We start from the raw sequence: 23,696 nt of genomic DNA on the forward strand, positions 1-23,696 counted from the left end.
ATCTATAAATACCCTGTGAAAACAAATTTGATAAAACCCCACAATAAAGCTTAGCTTTAAAACATGGTTATTACTGATATCGTTTTTGTTGGAACCACCCGAATTCATAGTTTTATTTTAAACACAATCCTTACATACATTTCTATCCCATTTTAGTTCCATATCCCTTAATACATTGATAATGTAAATATATTTTTATTATGTACAGTTTTTCATCTCCTTAAATTACATAGTTATTAAATTTAACAAGTACATTCATCATTTTCAATACCGAATAGGTAAACTGTAAAAAAGGTTGGTAAGAAAACCTCCAACGGTGAAAAGTGGTTGGTTGATTTTAGAATTTTAACTTTTTGACATTGATGTTCTAGTATGTATTTAAATTTTCGATTAAATGTCTGATTTTGTCTATGTTCAAAATATTTGGTAAGATAGTATATAAGACTATTGTATGTACCGTTTAATTGTTATGGAAGTAATTGTCGCACATAACGTATTATGTTTATTTCGTGTACTCTATGTATCTATTTTAACATATTGATAGTTTGGGACATTGTATCTAAAATTTTAAATCACTTTCTTAGACATACTTTTTTTGTAATCCATTTTTTTTTAATTTAATAGTTAAATTGGTTTATAAGAAAATCATACGATCTTTAATATATTTTATTCATCCTATGCAATAATGAAAATTTAAAATAGTAAATTATTGTTTCAGATACTAGATTTTACTTTAACTTGAATGTATATATATACAGATAAATTTATGCATGCAAACAATATGAAAACTCTTTTCAGAATTAACATTTTCAAATAGTGATAGTGGTCTTAGCAAGTAACATTAAAAAATAAATGTCAGACAAATTACGAAAATAAGTAAATGATTTTGTTTTCTAGATACAATGTACTCGTAGATATGTAAAAATTAAATTACCAATGCAAGTAGATACTAAACTTTCTCCAATTAATTCAGCATTCACACATTAAGTGCCACCGACACACAAGTCCACTTTATTATGTAAAAAGAGTAGTATGCCACTACAATTATTACATGTTAAAGTGAACTAACAATAGGAGTCATTGGCATTGAACGTGTTAAAATAGAAAACACTTTCATGATTTAATATCGGAGTTATTGTCTTTGGTATTATCTGTGGTCACTTTCTCTTCGTCTATTGCATTATCTGTGGCCAATTTCACTTTATCTAAGGCATCATCTATTGTCAATTTTACTTTGTCTATGGCATCATCTGTTGTCTGTTGCTTCTTGTCTGTAGCATCATTTACCAGTTTATCTTCAAGTTGTGGTGAACTGATGATCGCCTTCTGTTGTAATTCTAAGCTCTCTTCTTGAAGCCCTTGGTTCAATTGCTTTTGAATGTTGCAAGACCTGTGGAGAAATTAGCTTATTTACATAATGTATATAGATCTTTTTAAATGCTTATTAACTAGACTTGATAGTAATAGAAGTGTATGAACTCAATTGAAATGAGAAATTATAACCAAACTATGTAAACAATTTTAAGACTTATTTAAAATAAATGTGTTTCAATGAATCTAAATACTGAGACATTTCAAACTGAATCCATAAACAATAAATGACATTGGCAGAAAGAAGTAAAATTTCTCATTTCAATTGATTTCGACTAAACAATTATTTTTAATATGTATGTAAATTCTTGTCAAAACATCTGTTGGCGAATTTTATGCGAAGCATGCACTTATTGATTTGATTTTATAAGTGATTAAAAATTGGTTAATTAGAAATAATAAACATATGTGGTACGTAAATGTAAAATTAGTTATTTTAACTCTTAAAAATTGAATTTTAATGTTTCCTACAAAAAAGTATTTTATAAAACATAATTTATTTGAATGACAATTTTTATTTCAAACAATGTTAATTTTTTTTAAAACAAAAAAATGGTTAAAAGTATAATTTTAATAATTTTGCATGTTATTGAAATGTCTATTAATATACACTCGAATCAAAAGGTATTTTTGTTTTTTATTTGTAACTATAAGCTCTAATGTGGATAAGTTAGTGTGTATAAAAAATAATAATTTGTGAAAACTTATTACAACAGGTTTCTTCTACTAAAATAATACATGTATAAAAACTTGTTTTTTAGGGAATGTAATGACTATCATTGAATTCAATGGAAATGAGAAATTATATTTAATGTCTGAATACATCACTGGCTGACAACATTATTGTCTATGGATTTATTTTGGCATGAGTGTGATTAAATTAAAAATACAAGCAAGTCTGTGTTTGTACCATAACAGTCTTCTAAAGGTAAAATTGAATAAAAAGGTTTGTTATAATTTCTCTTTTCCATTGAATTTGAATCATTTTTCTGTACAAGATTTTTTGCTGTTGAAATCCATATTTTAACCCCATTACGGTTTGAAGTTGGACAGTTATTATTTTTGTGAATGGAAATATTGGTGTTTATAATTTTGTTATGATTATTTTTTAAATATGATTAAAATAAGTAATATAAAACATATATCAACTTAGATTAAACAAAGTATATATGCTTAATTAAAGTTTTTTTTTCTTTAGAGACATTATTATTGTATCACCTGAGAGCTTGCTCTATTCTTTCACAAATGGCATCGGAGGCTGCATTGTTTCCTGAAAGGTATGATATTTCTGCTGCTACTGTTGCAAGTTTCTCCGCATAATCCAAATAACCTTTAACATTATAAATATTTGAATTTTAATTAGAAAAAGTTTATTTCAGGTTATATAGTGTTAGAAACAGTAAAGATAATAAAATGGTAATTTTTTTACTTATTTATGGAAAATGCAACATAAATATAGGAATGTGGTATGCAAGCTTACAAGAGAAGAAGTAGCCAGGAAGGGGAGGGAAGAAGGAAAATGCATCTTTATAGAATAGACAAACATTCTAAGAAACAATAAAAATATCAGATAATTTTGGTTTAAGACTTAAATATGACTTGCTAGCATTAACAACTCCACAACTAGTAAATACTTATTTTGTATTTCAGGCTTACTATAGAGTGTTCTTAGATTGTGTCTCAAGTCACAGAGAGTACCGCGAACCGCTACCAGCTGGTCCCAGTGCTCTGGGGGAGTGACTTCCCCCCACTCCATTGCTTGTTGTACTAGGCATATCTCTTTTGATAGAGCATCCCTCAACCTTAAACAAAATTATTATAGGTTAAAAAATATATATGTTCACACCTTAGTGGCCCTAGTTTTGTAATTTTGTTCTTGTTGAAATAAAAGGCTACAATAAATAAGATATCTGTTGAAGGAATGTACAGGCATGAAGCATGTAGTATTCTGTGTTTTATGAAATAAAGTTTTAGAATTTTCCCCATCCCATCTTTTGTAGGATGAGAAAATGAAGAGAATAGACTTTATCGCCCATTTAAATTTTATTACCGAAAAAGATTGTCACCTCTCACTCGTATCTTGTATGGCAACAAGAGTAACTGTAAGTAGCTGCGTCGCCGCGTTAACGTTTACAGTTGTTGCTTGCCGTATCAGAAATTCGTGTTCCAAGTTCCCATCATATATACCAGAAATGTACCCATCTTGGTTTTCCGCGCAAAATACTGTAGCCCCAAGCAACCTTAAAGTGGCAGGTGTGTATTTACGAATTTGAGAACTTGAAACATTGGATGGAATTTTTCTAATTGCTCTTAATACTGTGAATAGTCTATTTTTAAACATGTTTATTAAGGCTTGGGCTATTGAAGGTGGATGTTTATCTTTAAACTATTTTATTTCATCGTTATTTTTCATTTTGTTTGACATGACAGTGACACTTCTGTACAGTGTTTCTAGTTCCTTCTTCACAGACCAAAAAAATATTGGAATATGCAAAGTAATACAAAAATTACTGATTTTAAAAATAAATGTAAAATCCATCTATCTTCTATATATGCGTGTAATAAAATTGGAGTGTCTATTTGCAATATCAATAGAAAACTCCAGATTTCAGGAAGATGTATTTGCGTTGCTGATAACGGAAATCGAGTTTAAAATTTTTTCTGTCATATCAATCAATATAAATAAAAGACATTATAAGTTAACCAAAATATATTATCCAGTAACACCTATTTATAAATAGTGAAATTATATTTTTTGAATTAAATTTATCTCTTAACAAATTCAAATACATCAGAGTAGTCGTATCTTCTTGTGACTGAAGAGTTTACATCAAAATCAACAAGACCAACGCTGCGATCAGCCGCGGCGATAAGTTTCGTTGAATTGAAGACCAAACTATAAACCGGCGAGGCATTCTTTTGTGTAAAGTACATCTGAAAAAAAGAAAAATTGAAATTTAACTGTTCAGTTGTAACGTTTCTTTTTAAAGTATAGATTTAATATGAGTATAACCTGTATATGTCTCCCAGGTTGACGATCATCAAACAATACACAGCGTGAAAATTCCGAAGCGCCTGCTATTAATGCGTTATTACCATCAGACTTGAGGCAATACAATGATGAATGAAATGGATCCATGTTTCTGTAAATCTATAAAATAAATATATCGCACATGGATTTACATCGTTCAAAAATGTTTTCATAACTAATATAGATAAGCTATCGTAAAATGGTGGCACATAAAAAAATGTATGGCAACATTAAGATTCTTCTATTTAATTAGCTTTTTGCATTGTAGACATAATACATTTTTAAAGATAAATAATAAAAATCTAACCACATGATTAGTTCGAATATCCAGGAGTTGCATTCTTCCTGAATGTGTCACATATGCTATGGTGTTCTCATTGTGCCATGTAATATCTTTGACTGCATCTCTTTTCATGTTTAAACTTGGGTCAATAGGCAACTGGAAGGCACACCTAGAATGAAATTGCTAAGGTTAATCAAAAGGAATCTCTTGTATCATATATAAAAATATAAAAACATTTTAAAAATTAAAATTGATTTCTCCAAAAAAAAAAAAAACAATTAAAACAAAGTCCACATCATTAAACATTTACCATATATGGTATAAAATATGTCTTTGTTTATAAGATCAAAAACTTACATCTGACAATCCATTAAAAGTGGTCTAGTGTTGCCACCTAAGCCAATAGCGAGTTTGCTGTTTGTTTTATTCATAGACAAGCTTCTTATACCAACTTCTTCACAAGGAATTTGTATTGTCTGTTCTGTAAAAACCAAAATAAAACTTAAAAAATATTTAAATGTCCATCAATATTTAACCTAAGAACTAACATTTAAGTCATATCTTTGTTGCATTTTATATTAGGCATTTAATATTTAATAATTATTGTATAATTAAAAACCTAAGTAAATACATTTGAACTTACTACAGTCAGAATTTTGCATTGTGTCATACAAATGGTCATAATTATCATCTGCACAATTCCAAGACCATAAAGAAAGCTCTGAACTTTTACATGACCCTGTTAGCAAACATAATTTGTCTTCAGACTTAATGCCTTCAACAGCCGTGACCTCCACTTCACCATTCTGATGACAATCATCAATGTGACAGAGTAAAGAGGGCTTTTTTCTTGGATTGTTCAATAGAAAGACTGCCGCAGATCCATCTCTGAAAAGTATAATTTTTAAATTAACTTATTTTCAGTGCTGGCAGCAAGAACCAAAGCTTTTCCTTTTCCCTTAATTTCTAAAAATATTGATGAATAACTGAAAATTCTTATAACTTAAAGCTGTAACTTGGACCATATTTATTCTATTTGGTGTATAAAATCTAGGGTACATAAAGTGCGTATTTAGCATATTTGTCATAAAAGCCAATAGTTTTTTTTAATCAAAAACAAAGAATACAGACATTAAAAAATATTTTAAGCAAAAAGGATCCATAATATACATTCTTAATAATGTTTTTTTATGACAATGTACCTGTTTCCACAAAGTAGTGCATTATCTTTGATGACAAATCTTGATATATCATTAGTTCTTATATCATATCTCCTCACAATTGGCACACAAATAGACCAGAGACTCCTAGAGTTTGGGGAACCTTTCCTGTCTGTAGGAAAGCAGAACATATCTGTACCAAGTGCCAATAGCAGCATTTGTGACTTATGTAACTCAAGCCAGGGTATATAAAGTGTATCATAGTGAAGTGCTCTCTAGAAAAGAAGTTTTTTGATGAAATAAAGTTGTAAATAAAAGAATTTCGTACTATTTGGATATTTAAATTGTTTAATATATCATCACCTTGGGCTTATCCCATCGTGTGAGTTGAGAGTTAATGCTAAATCAGAAAAGCTTGATCATTATGTTTACAGAATGTTGAAGGTAAAGATATTTGAAGCTATTCAAATGTAGAACAAAATAAATGTAAATCCAGAGTGAATTTGTTTCAAGTGTCTATTGTATACACTGACTTTTGAAGTTTTGGCACTGACTTGCAGACTATAAGAAGGCTTGGCTATAAGGATTCAAGCAAATAACAGCAATAGAATTGTCATTCAACATCAACAGACATGTTTAGTCAGAAGAAGGCAAAAGCTGTAATTTCCAAGCAGTGACCTATCCATTCATACAGACCAGCGGTTGTATAACATATTAGTAGAATGTAAGTTATAAAATAAATAGATAGTATTAAATCATTTACCTGCTTTTTAAATATTCCTTTACACCAGTTATGAGAAATTCTACATCTGTTGTACCAGCTTCGAGAATTAGGGACACTAAAAATGTTTTGTTTTTGTATAAAACGAAGTCAATGAATAAGAAAAAGGACACAAATAAAAGGAAAAGATACCTGGCTAAACAATCTCGTATTATTAATTTGTTCCTAGCTATGCCTCTCCAAATTGTGTTATCGTGTAGAATAAGGTTCTTTAATGTCTTACATGTACGAATCAAATTAGAAAGGTCACTTTCATTTAAAATACTGAATATTTTTGCTAAAATGTCAAGTGGTAATTCTAACAACGTAATCCCGTGCATCTTGATAATTTGTTATCTTATTCAGAACGCTATAAATTATGATTCCCAAGATTCTGTCAGCGTAAACGAAAATTTGCTAGTTAACAGCACAATAATCAATATAAAAAAGCAATATTATTTCACCAATAGGTACTATAAAAATAGAAAATAATTGAAAAGTAAAATAAGTTTTATTAACATCGACGACTTTTTTTAATGTTTTTGTAATTTGAGTTTGACACCTGATAATGACAACTTGACAACAAATAGCATTTGACATTAAGCAGTCACAAAAAATATTTTTCTTCAGTGTATTTAAAATATTGTTTAACATATTTAGAGTATGGTTTAAATTCTAAGCATGTTTCTTCTTTGCGTAATAATTTCTTCTCCAAATGCTTGTTCACAAATTGCAAGAAATGAAAGTCATATAGTTCACCATGCTCTTGACTTAAATATTTTGCTTTTGTTTTTAAAATGACACTTGACACTTGCTTGACACTGACAGTTGACAGTGAGTCATCTTATAAGAAATTAAGAAAACGGCTGGTTGGCGCTTGGCTCATTGCCTACGCATTTTAAACTGTTTACACGGATGTTAGTTTTGTATCTATTCATTCCTTTCTTGTTTTAGGAGTAATAGTAACTACTAAAAGTAACAGTATCTTTTTTATTATTATTCTCACCGTGTAGACTGTATAAATGAACGTTGAACAAGTAACCGTCAAGCTAGAAACGTAAATAATTTTAAAATGGACTTATTTAAGCACGGTATGTATTTTAGGCTTCTACGCCACATTTGTTGTGCATTAATTTTATATATAATTAATTGCTATAACTTTGGAAATGTTATAAAGGATTAAATTCCTTTGTGCATTTATACGGCGTATGTTATCAAGGCCGTTCTCTTTGGTGCCAGGTACCTGCAAGCACTAGTGATACATTGATACTAACAAACGCAATGCTGTACGTCAGTGGGTGGTTTTCGACGTTATCAGCGCTTTATCTCGGCCTGAGCTGTGTTTGTTTAACATTACGTGTGACAGTTTAGTGTTGAATAACTCAGCTGTGCTGACAGTCTGCTTTATTGTTCTCAGTTTTTTGATCTTTTTTATTCAGTGTGAAGATTTAATTTTTTTTTAATAATTTTACTACAAAAAATTGTTTTGCATATAATCAATACTTTTTAATTATTCTGTTTAAATTTAAAAGATTAAGGTAATCCTGAGCGCAATATCATTTAATTTAATTTTTAATTAAACAGTGATCTACTTAAAAGAATAAAAAAATGTCCAAGTTAAATGGGTTATTAATTTTGTAACAGGTATGAAGGGTCCTTTACGTCCAGCACCTTCAGTTCCACCGCTGAATAGTGTGAATCGCTACTCACCAGTCACCAATTGGAATGATGACCCATTCGGAGCTGATGTCTTTGAGCCTACACCACAGTTTGCACAGAAAAAGATGCCCCCACCTCGCCCACCACCACCAAAACTCTCCAGACAGCCGGATGTGCCAGCTAAACCTTCACATTTCATCCGGAAACCGACCGTTCTTACATCACTTCTATCACGTAAAAGCAAAACGGTGACACAAAACACAACAGTGAAGCAACAGATTGTGAACACAGATTACGGAAGTGCAGTAGACACTAGTAAAATGTTTCCTAAATGTGAAACAAGGAATGTGCAAACTGGAGCATTGATCGATTTCTCATCTCCACCGAGCTCACCAACGTTCACCACTAGGTCTAGTAGTGACGGTCTGAGTGTAGATAGCTTTGGTTCTGATGCTACTACCTCCACAAATCATCACAATCACATCAACGGTGGCAATGTATCCCAACCGGAGAGTGGATTTGAAGACGATTTCGATTTATTCTTAAACAATAGAAAACAGATACATAAAGACGATACTTTAGATGATTTGTTCATAGCAGATCCATTCTCACCGCAGCCTTTATCAAAGCCGCCTATTATGAAGAAGCCAGTGTTAAGTAGAGATATTTATGATACTACAAGTAATATTCAAACTTCAGTGTTCAAAGGGCCAACGATAATAAGAGCAAAACCAGCCAGGCCCAAACCACCTGATAGCTCTGCGATATTGAAAAGTACATTAGGCAATAATTTGGCAGCATCTTTTATGAATGTGAACACAACGGTCCCTATACAGAAAATTTGCAGTGGATTTGGAGATTATGTAAGTAAGATAAATGAGTTACATTCTCATTTATTATTTTGTCTATTTAACTAACTTGCTAGCTTATGAACTTTGTAATTTTTTTATGTAAACAAACAGTTGAACATGCAGTGTGTTAGGGACAATTTGTTTTGATTTACAAGACATGACCTTTTAAAATTTCTGTTATATTGCTTAACACTAAACAGCTGATTATTGCCATGAAATAATATAAAATATTGATAAAAACGATATGTCCATATGTTTAATTTTTAATACATCATAAAGTTGATTGTTCATAGAAATGGTTGTGTGCTTTTTAATATATTTTTTTTGCTATTTTACAAACATGTATCTATTCATCTTAAATTATTTATAGTGTACTGAATGGGTTTTCATATTGTTTTCTGCAATAGACAGTGATTCATGTAGTGGTTATTTAAATTTTAATATATATTTTTTTTTATTTATGGCAAACAAAAAAGTTCGTATTCATACCTTAAAACTGGTGTAGAGTGGATCCTTAGTACAAAAATAAATTCTCCCATTAGCCCATTCTTCCCTGTGGCTTTAAATTTTAACGATTTTTTCGTTATTGTTTTATATCTATCTTCTATGTTCAATGCTTACTAATATGCCGTTTTGATATCAAGTGGATGTTTTTTTTACCATTTGCCCACAAAATATTCGTTTACCTAAAAGATAATTTAATTTTTTTACACCAGGACTCGAAGTCATTCAGTTGGGATGACGACAGTTCACCGGAGAGGGAACCTTCACCTCCTATGCCGACGATACCTCCTCCTCCACCGCCAGTAGTCGACGACGACCCCACCTGGCCAGAAGACGTCCAAGACTTCTTATCCCAGAACGTTCTAGAAGATATAGAAGACACGATACCATATGCTGTCGCTTTATTCGACTATTTTACAGATCACGAAGAAGATTTATGTTTTTCGGTAAGTTTTTTTTTTATTTTACTCACCTTTGTCTAGCGTGTGAACGAATCTCGGACAAGGTCGGTTGTATAACTTATAGCGTGTTCTAAAATGTCTTTGAATTTAGATTTCTTGGCTAGTGACTGGTTTATGATAATTAATATGAATGGACGAGAGTATTTGTTCGTGAAACGAAATCATGAATTTAGTAGACGAATGATCGACAACATATTAAAACATGTTATCTATACTTCTATACTAATATTATAAAGTGGAAACATTTGTATTTTTGTATGTATTAAAATAACTTAATAACTACTAGGCAGATTTCAAAAAATCTTTCACCGTTAGAAAGGTAATTTATCTGTGATTAACATAGGTTTTTTTTTAATTTCACGCGGACAAAGTCTCGAGAAACAGCTAGTATAAATATAAAGATGATGTTTTAGTACCGTGTTCGTGGTTTATCGCGGAAAACTGCGTTACATGCTCACATTCAATACATAAGCACGCATATGTGCAATACCTTAACTTCGCTCCAAATTAGAATCGTTACATTATCAGTACTTTAGACAAATTAATTCAAATTGCTGGTACTGTAATATGATCGTGAAGCAAGTTTTTTTTTATAATGTAAGGTGGCAAACAAGCAAGCGGCCAACTGAATCCATCGAAATGGAAAGCGACCGCTGCCCATAAACACTCGCAATTGCACATGCGTTGCCTACCCTTAATTGACGGAGAAGGAGACGTACATTAAGAGGAAATTTTCTCTTCCTGTGCGTCTGCTCCACCGTCAAATCCACTTTTCCTTCCCATCCTTTCCTCTTAAGAAAGGGATAGAAAGGGAAAGCGACCAAAATTAGGCCTCTTAGGACTAAAAGGATAGAAAGGAAAAAAGACTGAAGTTTTTAAAGTAACAAATTCTGTAGTCAAAAAGAAATAAATAAGTTATGTTATTTGTGAAATTTCGTAAGTGGTCTGTTTAAGATGAGATAAGAAAGATGTTCTGCATTTTTTTGTCTGTATTATATTTAATTTACTTGTGTACAGTACTTTGAACATGCAATAGTGTAAACCTTTACAATAAACACCCTTAGAACATATTTGTAACTTCTGGTTCACATCTCTCTTTACGAGTACGAACACTGAAAAAGGTGACATTATACTTTTTTGTCGCATATCTGGACGGTATAAAATCATAAATAGTGATTCTTAAAATAAACTGGTCATCAGTAGTGTGTCGTGTTGTGTCGCCGTGTCTTATTTATACAAACATTTATGATTTGTAATAAATATTTGTATAAATAATCATGTGTTGTTGTTGCCGTGTTTATTTGTTATGTAAAACATGATATGTTAGGTCTGCTAGTGTATGCAGGAAGCAAAGGTGCGTACGGTACGGAAATTAACAGTCCTATGTCGTAGCACGGATTTGGAAGAAAGTTTTGACTGATACATGGTGTTTGGAATTTCTTTCATTATTTTTGGAGCTAGGTCTCATGTCTAGTCTTTTACAGAATATCACCCTAATTCATAATTTTGCAGCTGTTTCCAAAAGATTATATGATATCTGTATAGATATCATATAGCGTTATTAGAAGTATTTCTATACTGTATTACATCTATCTATAAATAATAATAATAAAGCGTAAACACACACTTCTTTGTTGTCTAAGATGTCAACAATTACAGCATATTTTTGGAAATATTATTCTCACGCTATTAAACTCAGGGGTTAAATAAATTGGATAAAAACCCTAATGTGGGACCATAAGTTGCTGCCAACATCAAGGACGCTAGATTGTCATAGTAAGGTAATTGGTATTTTCATATTTGTAATTGAGAATTTGATAAATGTAAACAATAAAATTTTTATAATCTCATACGGATGAAGCCGCACGAGAACAGCTAGTATTTAATACAACAAATCTTTACTTAAGATTGAAATGGTTTTTAAAAATGTTATATGTTATTTAAAAAGCGTGTCTTCGGTTTGCAACGAGTAAAGTTAAATGGATATAAAAAGACAAAACATTGTGTAATCATATTGTCCTATTTCTTCCGACCATTTTATTTATCTCATTTATTGAGTAATGTTTTGTGCATTATTCATTACTTTAAAAAGACATGCAATAAACGAAATTGTTTCTTTTTAAATATCTATGCTTATTAATTATCATTGACATTTACATGCGTAAACACGTAAAAACTAAAAGCTATTTTATTTACATAGGAACATCAGGTAGATATATTAGGTACATATTAGAAAAAACAATAATTGAATTATCAAAATTTTTATGGAAATATAAATCAGTACAAGCAGTTAAATTTATATATTCCCATGAAAAGAAAAGTTACCATCTTGGTAACTTTAAACAGAATATTTTTCAAAATACATTTGTTTTTGTGTATTATTTCGTCTACTTATCTAGTTTTACACAAACAAAGACATTAACTTTGTGACCTAGTAAGTCAGAGAATGCGGGACCGATTCGTTTGACTGAAACCGTTGTCGTGACGCTAAAGGACCGTTAAATGCGCTATTTGGTTATTAACAATAGAAAGATGTCACTGTATTATACAAGGCAGCAATATGAAGATAGATATTAAATAAATATTTTTTTTGGTGAAAATATCGGTTCCGTGATGATGGTACTTAAAGTCTGGAAAAACAATCGCATTAATAATACAGCTATTTTTAGTATGTAAATATTCTAGACCGAGCGCCTAAACATTGCTTTGTTTTGATAGAATATTTCGCGTGGATAGAAGCCAAATGCCTGTCTAATTATAGAAGACATATATTATAGGTGTTAGCGTTCTTCAAATACATATTTGTATACACCTTGCCATTTTCACTGTCGAAAACCTGTACAATAACAATTTTTTATCTCAGTTTTTTTGTATGAAAATAACCGATACAATGTCTTTGTAACCATCATGTAACCTTAATTTCTTTGTCGGTAACAATATTTGTTTAATAAACTAATCTATTAAGCACTTGTTTCTTTTTACTTGGAAATGGAAGACAATAAACTTGACTTGAGATGAGTTTATTGACTTTGGTTCAAATAGTGACGACTAACATCGTAACTTTCCATTCGAATTAGGCTTTTGTATGTTTAGGTTGTTTTTCAGATGTAAACCCGCAAACTTCTATATATATACTTATCCGCCTGCTAAAATTACCCGTCAGTCGGGCAATAAGCGGCAACTTAATTATAATTAGTATTTATTAGGATTCGAAGCCAAAGTTACGTAACTTACGCCGAGTGTCTAGACTGTCAGCTGTTTGTTACTAGCTAGCCATTACTTGTGTTTAATGTACCCAGTATATGTTTATTGAATAATCCGGAAAATACAACCTTTAGGGTTATTTTGGAAAACAGATTTTAAGAACCAATCGTTTTTGCTTTGATTTCGGGTCATCCATTATTTAAAATTTTTCACTTATTATAAATATGAATGTTTTCTTTAATAAGAAGCCAGTCCTTGCATACAAATAATTTTGTATAGACAAGAATTCGTCGTCGTAGTCATCAGTTTGTCGGCTGACGTCACAGGAAGCCTGTACGAGGGGCGTTGAGAGGAAAGCGATTACAAAGTGTCGGCTCTGCATGTGACGTCTTGATTGTTTTCGCAGTAACTTCGCGCTCGAAATGATCACACATTATTTAAAATTATAAGAATGCCAGAAACTAGGAATGTACAATACATTATATTAAATGTTAGAGAAGGTTCAAGTTAAGGGACTGACGGCTGAATATTGAAACGATTTTATTTTTTGATGAAAACAATTTATTCGTAAGAACCGTCGATTTTCAATGCTTTCTAACATTTTATTATTATTGCTTCTGTGAGCTATGACTCATTGTCCGGACATTCACCTTCACTCTAAGTCGAATAAAGTACGATTCTTGCCATCCCACTATGCAAGTGATGATAATCTATGTTGCGTTATTTTTTTATATAATAACAGCTGATAGAAATGTGGAGAAGAGCAGCACATACTGTGCCGACCCTCAATAGGGACAAGGGCAAGTTGATAATGATTTTTTTTTTCATATTAATTTTGTTTTTGGTACCAGTTTTAATGCGTAGATTTTTTAAATCTCTACTAAATTTAAAATCTTGAATTAAGAGATTCTACTATTATAAATACGAAAGTTTAGATGTATGGATGTTTCTTAGAGTTTGTAGCCTAAACGGCTGAACGGATTTCGATGAAAAATATATAGGCTACTTGATTTTTTTAATACTAAGTGGACGGTGTCACGGGTGAAAGCTATTTTAAATTTATTTAGATGTTGTAAGCAATATATCATTTTGTACGCAACGAAAATGTGTAAATAGAATTTATGTCTTCTCCCAAATACTTGTCCTTATTACAATCTGGAGCAGTCAGTTAGTGGAAATATCCCGGTCATCGTGCGTTTTTTATCTAATTACATGATAATATCCGTTCATGGACGTACTGATTAACGTGAGTTTACTTTATAACACTTGATGAGTGTGTCACCAGTCTCAATTGATGCAGACTGCCGTGTTACATTCAATGCTAATTTACCTTGTGATATGCTTTTACAATGCTCATTGGTCAATAAATTGCATCGTTTACGTTGTTTAGGGATTGGTTGGAAGCAATTATTTTTCCAAAGATTAAATAATCGTATTTATACCTATATCTATACGTAGAATAAAATTGGAGTGTCTGTAATATCAAAAGAAAAATTCCAGATTTCGGGAGATGATGTATTTACGTTGCTGATGACGAAATTAAAAATGTTAACTGTTTAAAAATGTTTGTCTGTCTGTCTTTCCGCAGCAACGGCTGGGCCGATTTCGACGGAACTTTTAATGAAGGATAGCTTATACAGACGGTCTTATTATAGGCTACTTTTTTAATTCTGTGCTGTCAAAATGCATAACTTGTGGTCCAAATTTGCGCTAATGAATTTTGGGGGCGACAACGCGTTTTATATACGTATGTTTATGTAGGATATCGGATTCGAACTCGTGCATCCAAGAATCATTTTTAACGATGTATTTATTGAAATAATTTATTAGTAAGTGTTATCATTATTATGGCCTAATCTGAATTTTTGCACATCAGCATTTAATTTGCTAATAGCAAATATTGGCATCGACCTAGTTGTATTAAATTTATTGCTAATTTCTTTAATTAGATCTTCCATATTCTGAATCTTCAGTTTGTTAAAACGTGACTCTTTACTATTTAGTATAAATTATGTTCAATAATTTAGTTTGAACAATGTACATTTCTATGTTTTTTATATCAATGGTTTTATCGCGAATGTTTTTTACATTAACAGTTCTTGTTTCTTTTTTGGCGGCAGTTTAAAAGCATTAATTTTTGAAGTCACTAAATTATGCACTTCCCGTCGGCTCGTGTTATTAATGTTAACGAATGTTAAGTTCATTGTACTGGCATTATTAATTTTGGCTACTGACTAATTGTGCTGCTGTTTTATTGACGTACTAGCTGTTCCCGTGCGGCTTCATCCGCATGAAATTATGAAAATTTTAAGTTTATTGTTTACATTTGTCAAACTATCAATAGCAAATGTCAAAATGACATGACATGACAAACCTTGCTTCCTTGATGTTGGCAGCAACTAATGGTCTCTTTCCCTCATTATGGATTTTATCCAAAATATTTACCCCCTAAGTTTAATGTCGTGAAAATTTGTAGCCTAAAGCGTGATGTAAGTGTAGGGCACTTTATTAAAAAAAGAAAATTCGAAAATATTCTGTAATTGCTGACATCTTAGGCAACAAAGAAGTGTGTGTTTCCGCTTTATTATAATAGTATAGATATAAATGAGTAACACATTGGGAACCATGTTTTTTCATGTTGGCATAAGTGGACCGACCATGAAATAATGACCATCCTAATAGATGTAAATAGTTTAGAAGTAGTCATGTTTCAATAGTATCCAATAAGTCTTATATTCGTAAAAGATTTAAAATAAATGGTTTTCACTTTTTAAGAAATATTTGCAATCGTTTCAAGTTTCTAAAAAAAGTAGGCTAAGTCCGCAAAAGTATCGATTCTTTTTAGTCATTGACCCTCTTCTGTAGCTCAATTGAGAGTTAAAAAACATTTAGCGGAACGTAAATTAGTCCATATTATCATTTAAAGCAAGAAAATGTCAAAATTTGTTGTTCAATAACCTCAAAGTTACGGAAATACTCCTCTACTCTTAATTTACGCTCATTTGAAATTATATAAAATATAAAATGCTTCACTTTATCAACGTACCGGAATTGTGTAAGGTTAAAATACTTTATTAATATTGACTGGATCATTCTAGAACAATATATACTTACTATTGCCGACTTTAATTTGCAACGTATGAAGGTCGTTGTTTATTTATATCCGCAGTAATTAAAAATAACGTTTGCGAGAGATTTTTGTTGTCATAGAAATGTACAAATATACTAGTGTTCTTTTTAAAGTCTTCAAAGGTCAACCGCGGGCATGCTCGACAGATCTTGCTAAAGTTTTATATCCAAATAGCTTTCGACCCCGACTCTCTCCGCGTGGTATTAAAAAAAATTAAGTAGTCTATGTGTTCTTCCAGACTATCGTCTACATCTATGCCAAATTTCATCCAAATCCGTTCAGCAATTTAGGCTACAAACTCTAACAAACATCCATCCATCCAAAATTTCACATTTATAATATTAGTAACGTTTTTATTTTTATTTCAATGCTTTATAATGTACAGTATATTTTAGGTTTTTGAAAATGTATATGAAAACAGATATTTTAGGTTTGTGGATGGCTACAAAGGAAGAGGAAGACCGAGGAAAGTATGGATGGATTGTATGAAAGAGGATATGCTTAAGAAAGGAGTGGATTCAGATATGACGGCTGATAGATATGTATGGAAGAGCAGCACATACTGTGCCGACCCTCCGTAAGGGATAAGGGCAAGTGGATGATGATGATGAAAATGTATGAAAACCAGATTTTTTTTTTTCACATTTGAAGTACTCGTGCGGACTGATGGCAAATATACATATTTCCATGAATGTGCGAAAATCGTGGCTTAATGTTTTGTTACACGTCTCGTATTGTTTCCCTATGTTGGTAGCACCTATTTACGTCATTTCAGTAATTGTCTTTACAATGGTTTCTTTTGGCACACGATTAATGGGTTTCTTTAACCAAAACATTTAAAAAATTTACTTTTTCAATTAAAATATGGAAGTTAATGATACAATAAAAAGTCAAGTAGGGTTATTAGGCAAACACATTAAGGTTTATAAAATTCTGTACGCCGACCCCGCATGATTGGGACAAAAACAGGGAAACAAGTGATTTTTTTTGTTACGAATGCTTCAGGAGTTGAAACCCCCAGTTGTAATCGTTTATTTATTGTGTATAGGATTGACGCAATAGAATTACGCCGCATTTATGATCCAGCCATCTATAACTGGGCGTTTACTTTATTTTTGTGTTGTGGTAATTTTTATCAAATGCGTAGGCGCCTATTCGCCACAGTCGGACCGATATCGGTGCGATAATGCCATTTTTCACACGAGGGTAGGACAGAGCAGTATTGTTCGAACGCATACATACATAACGTTGATGTTGTGTTGTACGTTTAAAAGACGGTATTGTACTGTCCTACTACTCTGCCCTCGTGTGAAACTATCGTAACGTCTGTTTCCATTCATCGCTTCGTATCAATGGCTCACAGGAACCGACGGTCGCTATCAAAATAACATTTCCACTAACAACTGATTTTAAAATGTGCCATTGTTACATACGTTTTTATTGAAATTGGTATAAAAATTAAATATGTTAAAACATTCGAATATTTGTCCTATAATTTAACTACATGTTAAAACTTATTTTTACAGCTATGCCTAGACTCCAGTGTTGCATTTCAATGAATAGTTTTTTCACTTTATGAGTTAAATTTTTCTTTACCTTGAACTTGTTTAATGTCTTAGGAAAGCTGAGATCTAATGTAATTCTGTACTTAAGTATTTGCATGACATAGTTACGTTAATTTATTTATGTTTATTTTATTCTTGGCACGAACACAACAATGGCCGGATTTGTCGCCTCCTACCATCTTCTATTCAGTTATTACTTTTATATCTTTTAGAAAGTTATCTTTCTGATTAAAGACAAACGGCTATCGCATATTTCTTCACCCTGATATAGCCTGCATTACATCTTAGTCTAATTTTCCAATCCTTAATACCTTACGAACGTATCTATTTTGTAAAAGGTAATTTACCCATTTCTTAGAATGTGTGTTTAAAAATACATAGGGTTTTTAAAGAAGATTAAATTTATCTTATCAATATGGCAGTACAAACGGATTAAAAGTCTTTCTTGCATCTTTATCAAGACAATCGTACATTAGTTATCTGTGTAATTATTTTATTATCTGTGATTCATATTGTTTGTTTCCTTTGATCGAACGGACTGGTGTTAAAAACAAAATTAGTGTGAAAAGTCGCGGAATTTCATTAATCATTGACTAGCATTCGCCCGTGATATCATCCGCTTGGATTGAAAAAAAGGCTAAGAGGCCTATGTGTTCTTCCAGACTGTACTCTATAACCATACCAAATTTCATCAACATCCGTTTAGCCGTTTAGGCTACAAACTTTAACAAACATCAATGATGGATAGCATCGATCCATCTAAACATTCGCATTTATAATATTAATATAATTAAAATAATTAATATTAGTAACAATAGTAAGATTTAGTATTTTAATTATTTGATTGGAAATTGGATTGCTTTTTAAATGTTTTAATAATTATTTCGGATAAACAATATGATGGTAAAGTTTAACTGCATCAATATTTATTAAAAGCAATTATTAAGTAATAATAGCTAATTTGTAATATAAAAGTGCATTATTAATAACGTAATGGCTAATTATTACGTTAAATTTATCGCTGGTCAACAACCTTCTTATAGCGGTTAATGCATTCATAAAGAATTCAATTAAATGTAACTGATAATTGTTTTCTTTACATATATTTAATTAATAAATTAGTTTTAATACAAAAAACAACTAACTTTACAAAATGGGTTTTCCTAATAAAAACGAAAGTTTTGTTTTTCATACTATCTGACAATTAAAAACAATCAAGATTAAAAAATATCGTAAATTTTATGCAGCTAAATATAAAAATTATATACTAATATTTGCATCTTCTAGAATTATAAAATTGCATCAAGTTACAACAAAACCACAAACCGTAACCATAATACAAGCTTAAGATTATCGGTTGCTATTTTATTGTTAGAGTTAATAACATTGTAACGATTATTGCGCCAAATGTAAGCTACTAAAAAGGACAATAAAATAGATGTAAAAAAATAATTAAACACGTGTCCATTTCGCTCCACTGACCAGATAATGTTTTTCTTTGGCATTTATAACCTGAAGTAATGGGTCAATCCAATAAAATTGATGTACAGATTGCACGGGTAAAGCGGATAACAAATCAGTTCAATTTGTACCTGCATAGAGGTTTGTTTTGCCTGAGTAACGTGTTACTAGGCAGTTCGCGTTTTCACGGTTCCTGAAGTTATAGTACATCGCGTTGGACTTGAGCCGCAGATCAAGGGTTAGAGCATATATAAGCTTTTCTTTTTATCCGGTTTAGAGTTTACACACGTCTACCGAATAAAAACTTTCATCCGTCCCACCTTTTAGTCCCATATCACCAATAAGGTGACAGATGGAATCGTTATGAAATAAAATAAGTTCGTACCGTCCCCTCGTCGCAAAAGGTGGGACGGATAAAACTTTTTACTCTCATCTGTTCCCACGTGGGGACAAAACGGAGTGACGGTTGGGAATAATCCCTGAAAGCGAACTAGCGCTTATTCTTTGTATTTGGATTAAATGCGTGACGTCTACGATTGTTTCAACTATGTCAAAGATAGTTGGAATTGCAGGTTATTTCACTTGTTTTTTTTTAAATCAAATGAGATATTAATTTACATTTTTCTGTTACTTACAGGCTAACTCGAAGATATATCTTCTAAGGCGAGTCAACGAGGAGTGGCTGTCTGGCAGATTAAAAAATGGCGTTGAAGGTCTTTTTCCGTCCAATTATGTAGAGATCAAAGTGCCCTTACCAAATGATAGTCCAACACAACCGATACTTGGTGAAGCTATCGCATTATACGACTTCGATCCGGTGCAAACCGGTGATTTGCGGTTTTTAACAGGCGATAGTATACGAGTTATGCAGAAATTGAACGAAGAATGGTACTTCGGTGAGTGTAATGGCGTAAAAGGTCAATTTCCAGCGAATTACATTCAAATGAGTTGAATAAGGTGTAATATATTAATTTTTAAGTTTTTTTATTGGGAAAAAAAGGTTCATAACAAAAGTGCGCGTATAATCAAGGTTGAGTCTTACTTGTTTTTCTGCGGCATATAAAAAAATTGGACGTGATTATAGGATGATAACTTAAGAATAAGGGCAATAAAATTTTTGGAATTGTAGGTTTAAAATTAACTAGTTTCATCTTTTTTTTAAATTACTGTATACAAATACTGTATATAATTTACCGGTTTATCTATTTTTCATAGTATTTATGTTCAGGTATAAATGTAAATTCCAATGAACGCAACGATGTGATATTAATTTGTTACGAATGGAGACTGGCAATGAGCACATACCGCGTCAAGCCGCTCAGGATTTATATGGATTCCTACTTTATGTGTTACGTAAACAATAATTTTATTCATCACAGTATAATTTGAATGAAAAGCACGTATTTCACGAATATTTTTTTATGAATTCTGCAAAACTTAAATTATTTGTGTTAATTAAAACGGTGCTAACTAATCTTAAAAGTCAACTTTATTACTAAACATTAGCTAAAATACTGTAGGCGTTCATAATACATAATTGCTTCGATGCAGATCATTTGGATATATCTGTTATATGTATTTAAGCTGTGTTGCCACTGAATATTATGAATCATACAAAATGAACTGGATTTAGGTTAATTTAATAGCAATGTAATACCACCCTCACTGAAAAAATCGACTGCATTGACGTTTGTAAATAAGCTTTAAACCGGTTTAAAAGTTCAGTTCATACAGACTTGTACCGTTGATCTACAGCTCAACAACTAAAGCCTGGTTCACACTTGGCCAGTACAGTTAATCGCTTAAGCTCATTTACACCAGTGAGTCCATACAATCTATGACTGGCCGTCGCAACTGTCCAACTGTATTGGCCTATGTGTACGGCGCATAACAATGTGAGCCGACCCTCGAGCTGCAGTGACTCGCAGTTCACAACTTGTTAAACTGATGTTTAAATCATTTTGTGTCATCAGTATGTTTAATATGTATATCTTTAAAAAGGAATATTATGTAATTTTTTTAATTGTTATTTTTAATGTGCAATAATAGAAAATTATCATTTGTACAGATAAATGTCAAAGTTAAAAACGTTTGCTTTAAATGACATGATCGATTTGTCAATTTGTATTTCCAGCCGCACTCAGAGCAATCACATGGCCACTGAAGGAAGTCCCTAAGTGTAGATTTAGTGTATAAATTAACTCTTAGACTGCTTAAGTAACTCAGGCTCTGATTGCGGAGAATTGTAAAAAATAATTTAACATTTGTTCACATGTTATTTTAAATTATTTATGTATTTTTCTATTGAATTAATTTTGTAACTGGCAACTGAACGCAGTACAATGTCGCACCTTTATATCCAGTGTTGCCATATAACATAAGTATACTCTAACTAGCTTTACCATTTATTTTTACATTAAATATTTGACATCAAATGTCATAGCTCTTAACAACACAGAGAGAAATATTACGTGACTTTGTAAATATGCACAAAATGAGCATATACTGGAGTCAGTGTTTTAATAGAGATGGGTAATAAAATACCGAGATTTATAAATCGAAGCTTTTCAATTCTTTAATATAATGAAAAGAACAATTAAATTGAACGGGATTGTATCAAAGCATAACTTAAAGAAAGGGAGAGATATAATTGATTTTGAGTGCTATAAATTAATTTTGCACAAATCAATTTTATTTTCTGTACATTAACGTTCGCGTTAAATTCAGTTGTCGATGTTTTTTCGATGCTATAACATCGATATATTAACGGAACATCTCTACGATAGATGTTTAATATGAATTCCAGTATATGTTCCATTCGTGTTTGTAAAATCAACATATAAATATAGTATGTAAAGGTTGTGTGTAGTCTCGAATTGATCTGATAATTAGGATAATTCATTATTAAAATATCAACTGTTTTGCTTGTTAAGTCCAGTGTGATTGTATCCATATACTTTGTTAGACCAAAGTGTGGTTTACTGTATTTAAGTATTATTTTTTTATGTTTTTTGAAATTAATCATGGAGACAATGTCGAAAATAATGAATTACATAGCTTTAAAATTTGGTTATTTTATAAGTTGTATATGTATGTATAGCTTCATATTTTTTGTGTCATTTATTTGTAAGTAGTTTTAATTGTTTTTTTTTTTGGTGGGACCATAACACAAAGTGCCTTCAGCAGGTATTTTTAACTCCAATTATATGTATAATGTGATCTAATTTATAATAAAATCTAATGCGGATGTGTATTTTTGTTTTATTGACGTCTTTTACAAAGTTAATTTGCTACCTATAAAGAAATGGATTGCGTTAAAGGTGACGATCACAAAGGGAGGGAGATGACTGAGATGACGTATGATAGAGTTATGTGGAGGACAATAACCTGTTGCGCTGACCCTACGGGAGCAGGATAAGGCGGAAGATGGAAATTTGCTCCAGAAATCTCATCTGCGTTCATTTCTTTTCATAAGTATAAAAGGCGCTATATTCTGATTCTAAGGGGTCTATAATATAAGCCTATTTTCTAATATTTCCCATGTTTTGAATCTTATGAAATCATTTCATTGCTAGCTCGTAATCTTGTGATTTTCTTGTTTAGTAATTTTATAAAATATGTTACCGATTAGAACGCAACGCAGTAATTATTATACACCTTATTGGCGTCAGATATAAACGCTGTCAATAGACTTCTACTACTTTCGTTAACTAATTATACAGCGCGAAAGTCTAGATTCATATTACACAACGTATGAAGTTATACTAAATTTTTTTACATGTTTTGTAAATATGAAAATATATATTATAAAACAGTTAAGTCGGTATAGATATTTGGGTTTACATTTAAATATGTATTTCAAACTAACAGTTCCTTTAATTGGAGTTGTAATTATTAAGAAAATACTGTTACAGTAACCTACATTGCAATCAGTATTTTAATGTATTTTTCACTGAAAAAAGAGAAAGCCGAGAATAACTACAAATAATAATTTTGATAAAAAATGAGTTTGTTTTAAATGAAAAGAAATATATGTAATTATTTATATTAAAATATTACTAAATCAATATGTACTCGTAAGTCAGATGTAGTTTGTACACAAACCAATACCTATGAGGAAAACATTTGATATAAATAGATGAATGTTATTTAGCTGCAAATAAAACAGATTGTATGTCGACGAATTGCATCTATTGAGCTCTTTGGAATATTCCTATCGATTGTTGTGATATTAACAAGATCAAGTACGTATTTTC

The 23,696-nt window shown here is 31.3% G+C and overlaps 3 protein-coding genes across 7 annotated transcripts; 1 reads left to right on the forward strand and 2 right to left on the reverse strand.

Moving 5' to 3' along the window:
- Positions 1 to 884: 884 nt before the first annotated feature.
- Positions 885 to 3,817, reverse strand: LOC106104087. Of its 2 annotated transcripts, none has more exons than XM_013284026.1 (4): positions 3,438 to 3,817; positions 3,028 to 3,173; positions 2,590 to 2,701; positions 885 to 1,390 (listed from the first exon to the last, which is right to left on the reverse strand). In XM_013284026.1, the coding sequence occupies exons 1-4, from the start codon at positions 3,710 to 3,712 to the stop codon at positions 1,114 to 1,116; spliced, it is 810 nt and encodes a 269-aa protein (XP_013139480.1). In that variant the 5' UTR covers positions 3,713 to 3,817; the 3' UTR covers positions 885 to 1,113. The 2 variants fall into 2 exon arrangements, with proteins under 2 accessions (XP_013139480.1, XP_013139481.1); XM_013284027.1 differs by having other exon boundaries at positions 3,422 to 3,513.
- Positions 3,818 to 4,067: 250 nt separating this feature from the next.
- Positions 4,068 to 9,796, reverse strand: LOC106104229 (F-box/WD repeat-containing protein 4-like). Of its 2 annotated transcripts, none has more exons than XM_013284206.1 (8): positions 9,605 to 9,796; positions 6,609 to 6,684; positions 5,888 to 6,120; positions 5,329 to 5,573; positions 5,043 to 5,166; positions 4,710 to 4,854; positions 4,385 to 4,522; positions 4,068 to 4,305 (listed from the first exon to the last, which is right to left on the reverse strand). In XM_013284206.1, the coding sequence occupies exons 1-8, from the start codon at positions 9,652 to 9,654 to the stop codon at positions 4,138 to 4,140; spliced, it is 1,179 nt and encodes a 392-aa protein (XP_013139660.1). In that variant the 5' UTR covers positions 9,655 to 9,796; the 3' UTR covers positions 4,068 to 4,137. The 2 variants fall into 2 exon arrangements, with proteins under 2 accessions (XP_013139660.1, XP_013139659.1); XM_013284205.1 differs by lacking the exon at positions 9,605 to 9,796 and adding an exon at positions 6,759 to 7,132.
- On the forward strand, positions 7,435 to 22,691 carry LOC106104228. Of its 3 annotated transcripts, XM_013284203.1 has the most exons (5): positions 7,438 to 7,522; positions 7,619 to 7,696; positions 8,250 to 9,127; positions 9,832 to 10,065; positions 20,078 to 22,691. In XM_013284203.1, the coding sequence occupies exons 2-5, from the start codon at positions 7,678 to 7,680 to the stop codon at positions 20,390 to 20,392; spliced, it is 1,446 nt and encodes a 481-aa protein (XP_013139657.1). In that variant the 5' UTR covers positions 7,438 to 7,522; positions 7,619 to 7,677; the 3' UTR covers positions 20,393 to 22,691. The 3 variants fall into 3 exon arrangements, with proteins under 3 accessions (XP_013139656.1, XP_013139657.1, XP_013139658.1); XM_013284202.1 differs by having other exon boundaries at positions 7,435 to 7,696; XM_013284204.1 differs by lacking the exons at positions 7,438 to 7,522; positions 7,619 to 7,696 and adding an exon at positions 7,861 to 8,143.
- Positions 22,692 to 23,696: the final 1,005 nt, after the last annotated feature.

The sequence above is a fragment of the Papilio polytes genome, unplaced genomic scaffold, assembly GCF_000836215.1.
Source record: "Papilio polytes unplaced genomic scaffold, Ppol_1.0 DF823691.1, whole genome shotgun sequence".
Classification (NCBI taxonomy): Eukaryota; Metazoa; Arthropoda; class Insecta; order Lepidoptera; family Papilionidae; genus Papilio; species Papilio polytes.

Coding starts and splice junctions, on each gene's coding strand:
- LOC106104229 (XM_013284205.1), bottom strand. CDS start 6,946: ATGCACGGGATTACGTTGTTAGAATTACCACTTGACATTTTAGCAAAA. Junction 6,685..6,758: donor ATACGAGATTGTTTAGCCAG/GTATCTTTTCCT, acceptor AAACATTTTTAG/TGTCCCTAATTCTCGAAGCT. Junction 4,306..4,384: donor AACCTGGGAGACATATACAG/GTTATACTCATA, acceptor TCTTTTTTTCAG/ATGTACTTTACACAAAAGAA.
- LOC106104228 (XM_013284202.1), top strand. Junction 9,128..9,831: donor GCAGTGGATTTGGAGATTAT/GTAAGTAAGATA, acceptor TTTTTACACCAG/GACTCGAAGTCATTCAGTTG. Junction 10,066..20,077: donor AAGAAGATTTATGTTTTTCG/GTAAGTTTTTTT, acceptor TGTTACTTACAG/GCTAACTCGAAGATATATCT.
- LOC106104087 (XM_013284026.1), bottom strand. CDS start 3,712: ATGTTTAAAAATAGACTATTCACAGTATTAAGAGCAATTAGAAAAATT. Junction 3,174..3,437: donor ATACAAGATACGAGTGAGAG/GTGACAATCTTT, acceptor ATTTTGTTTAAG/GTTGAGGGATGCTCTATCAA. Junction 1,391..2,589: donor AGAATAGAGCAAGCTCTCAG/GTGATACAATAA, acceptor ATTTCTCCACAG/GTCTTGCAACATTCAAAAGC.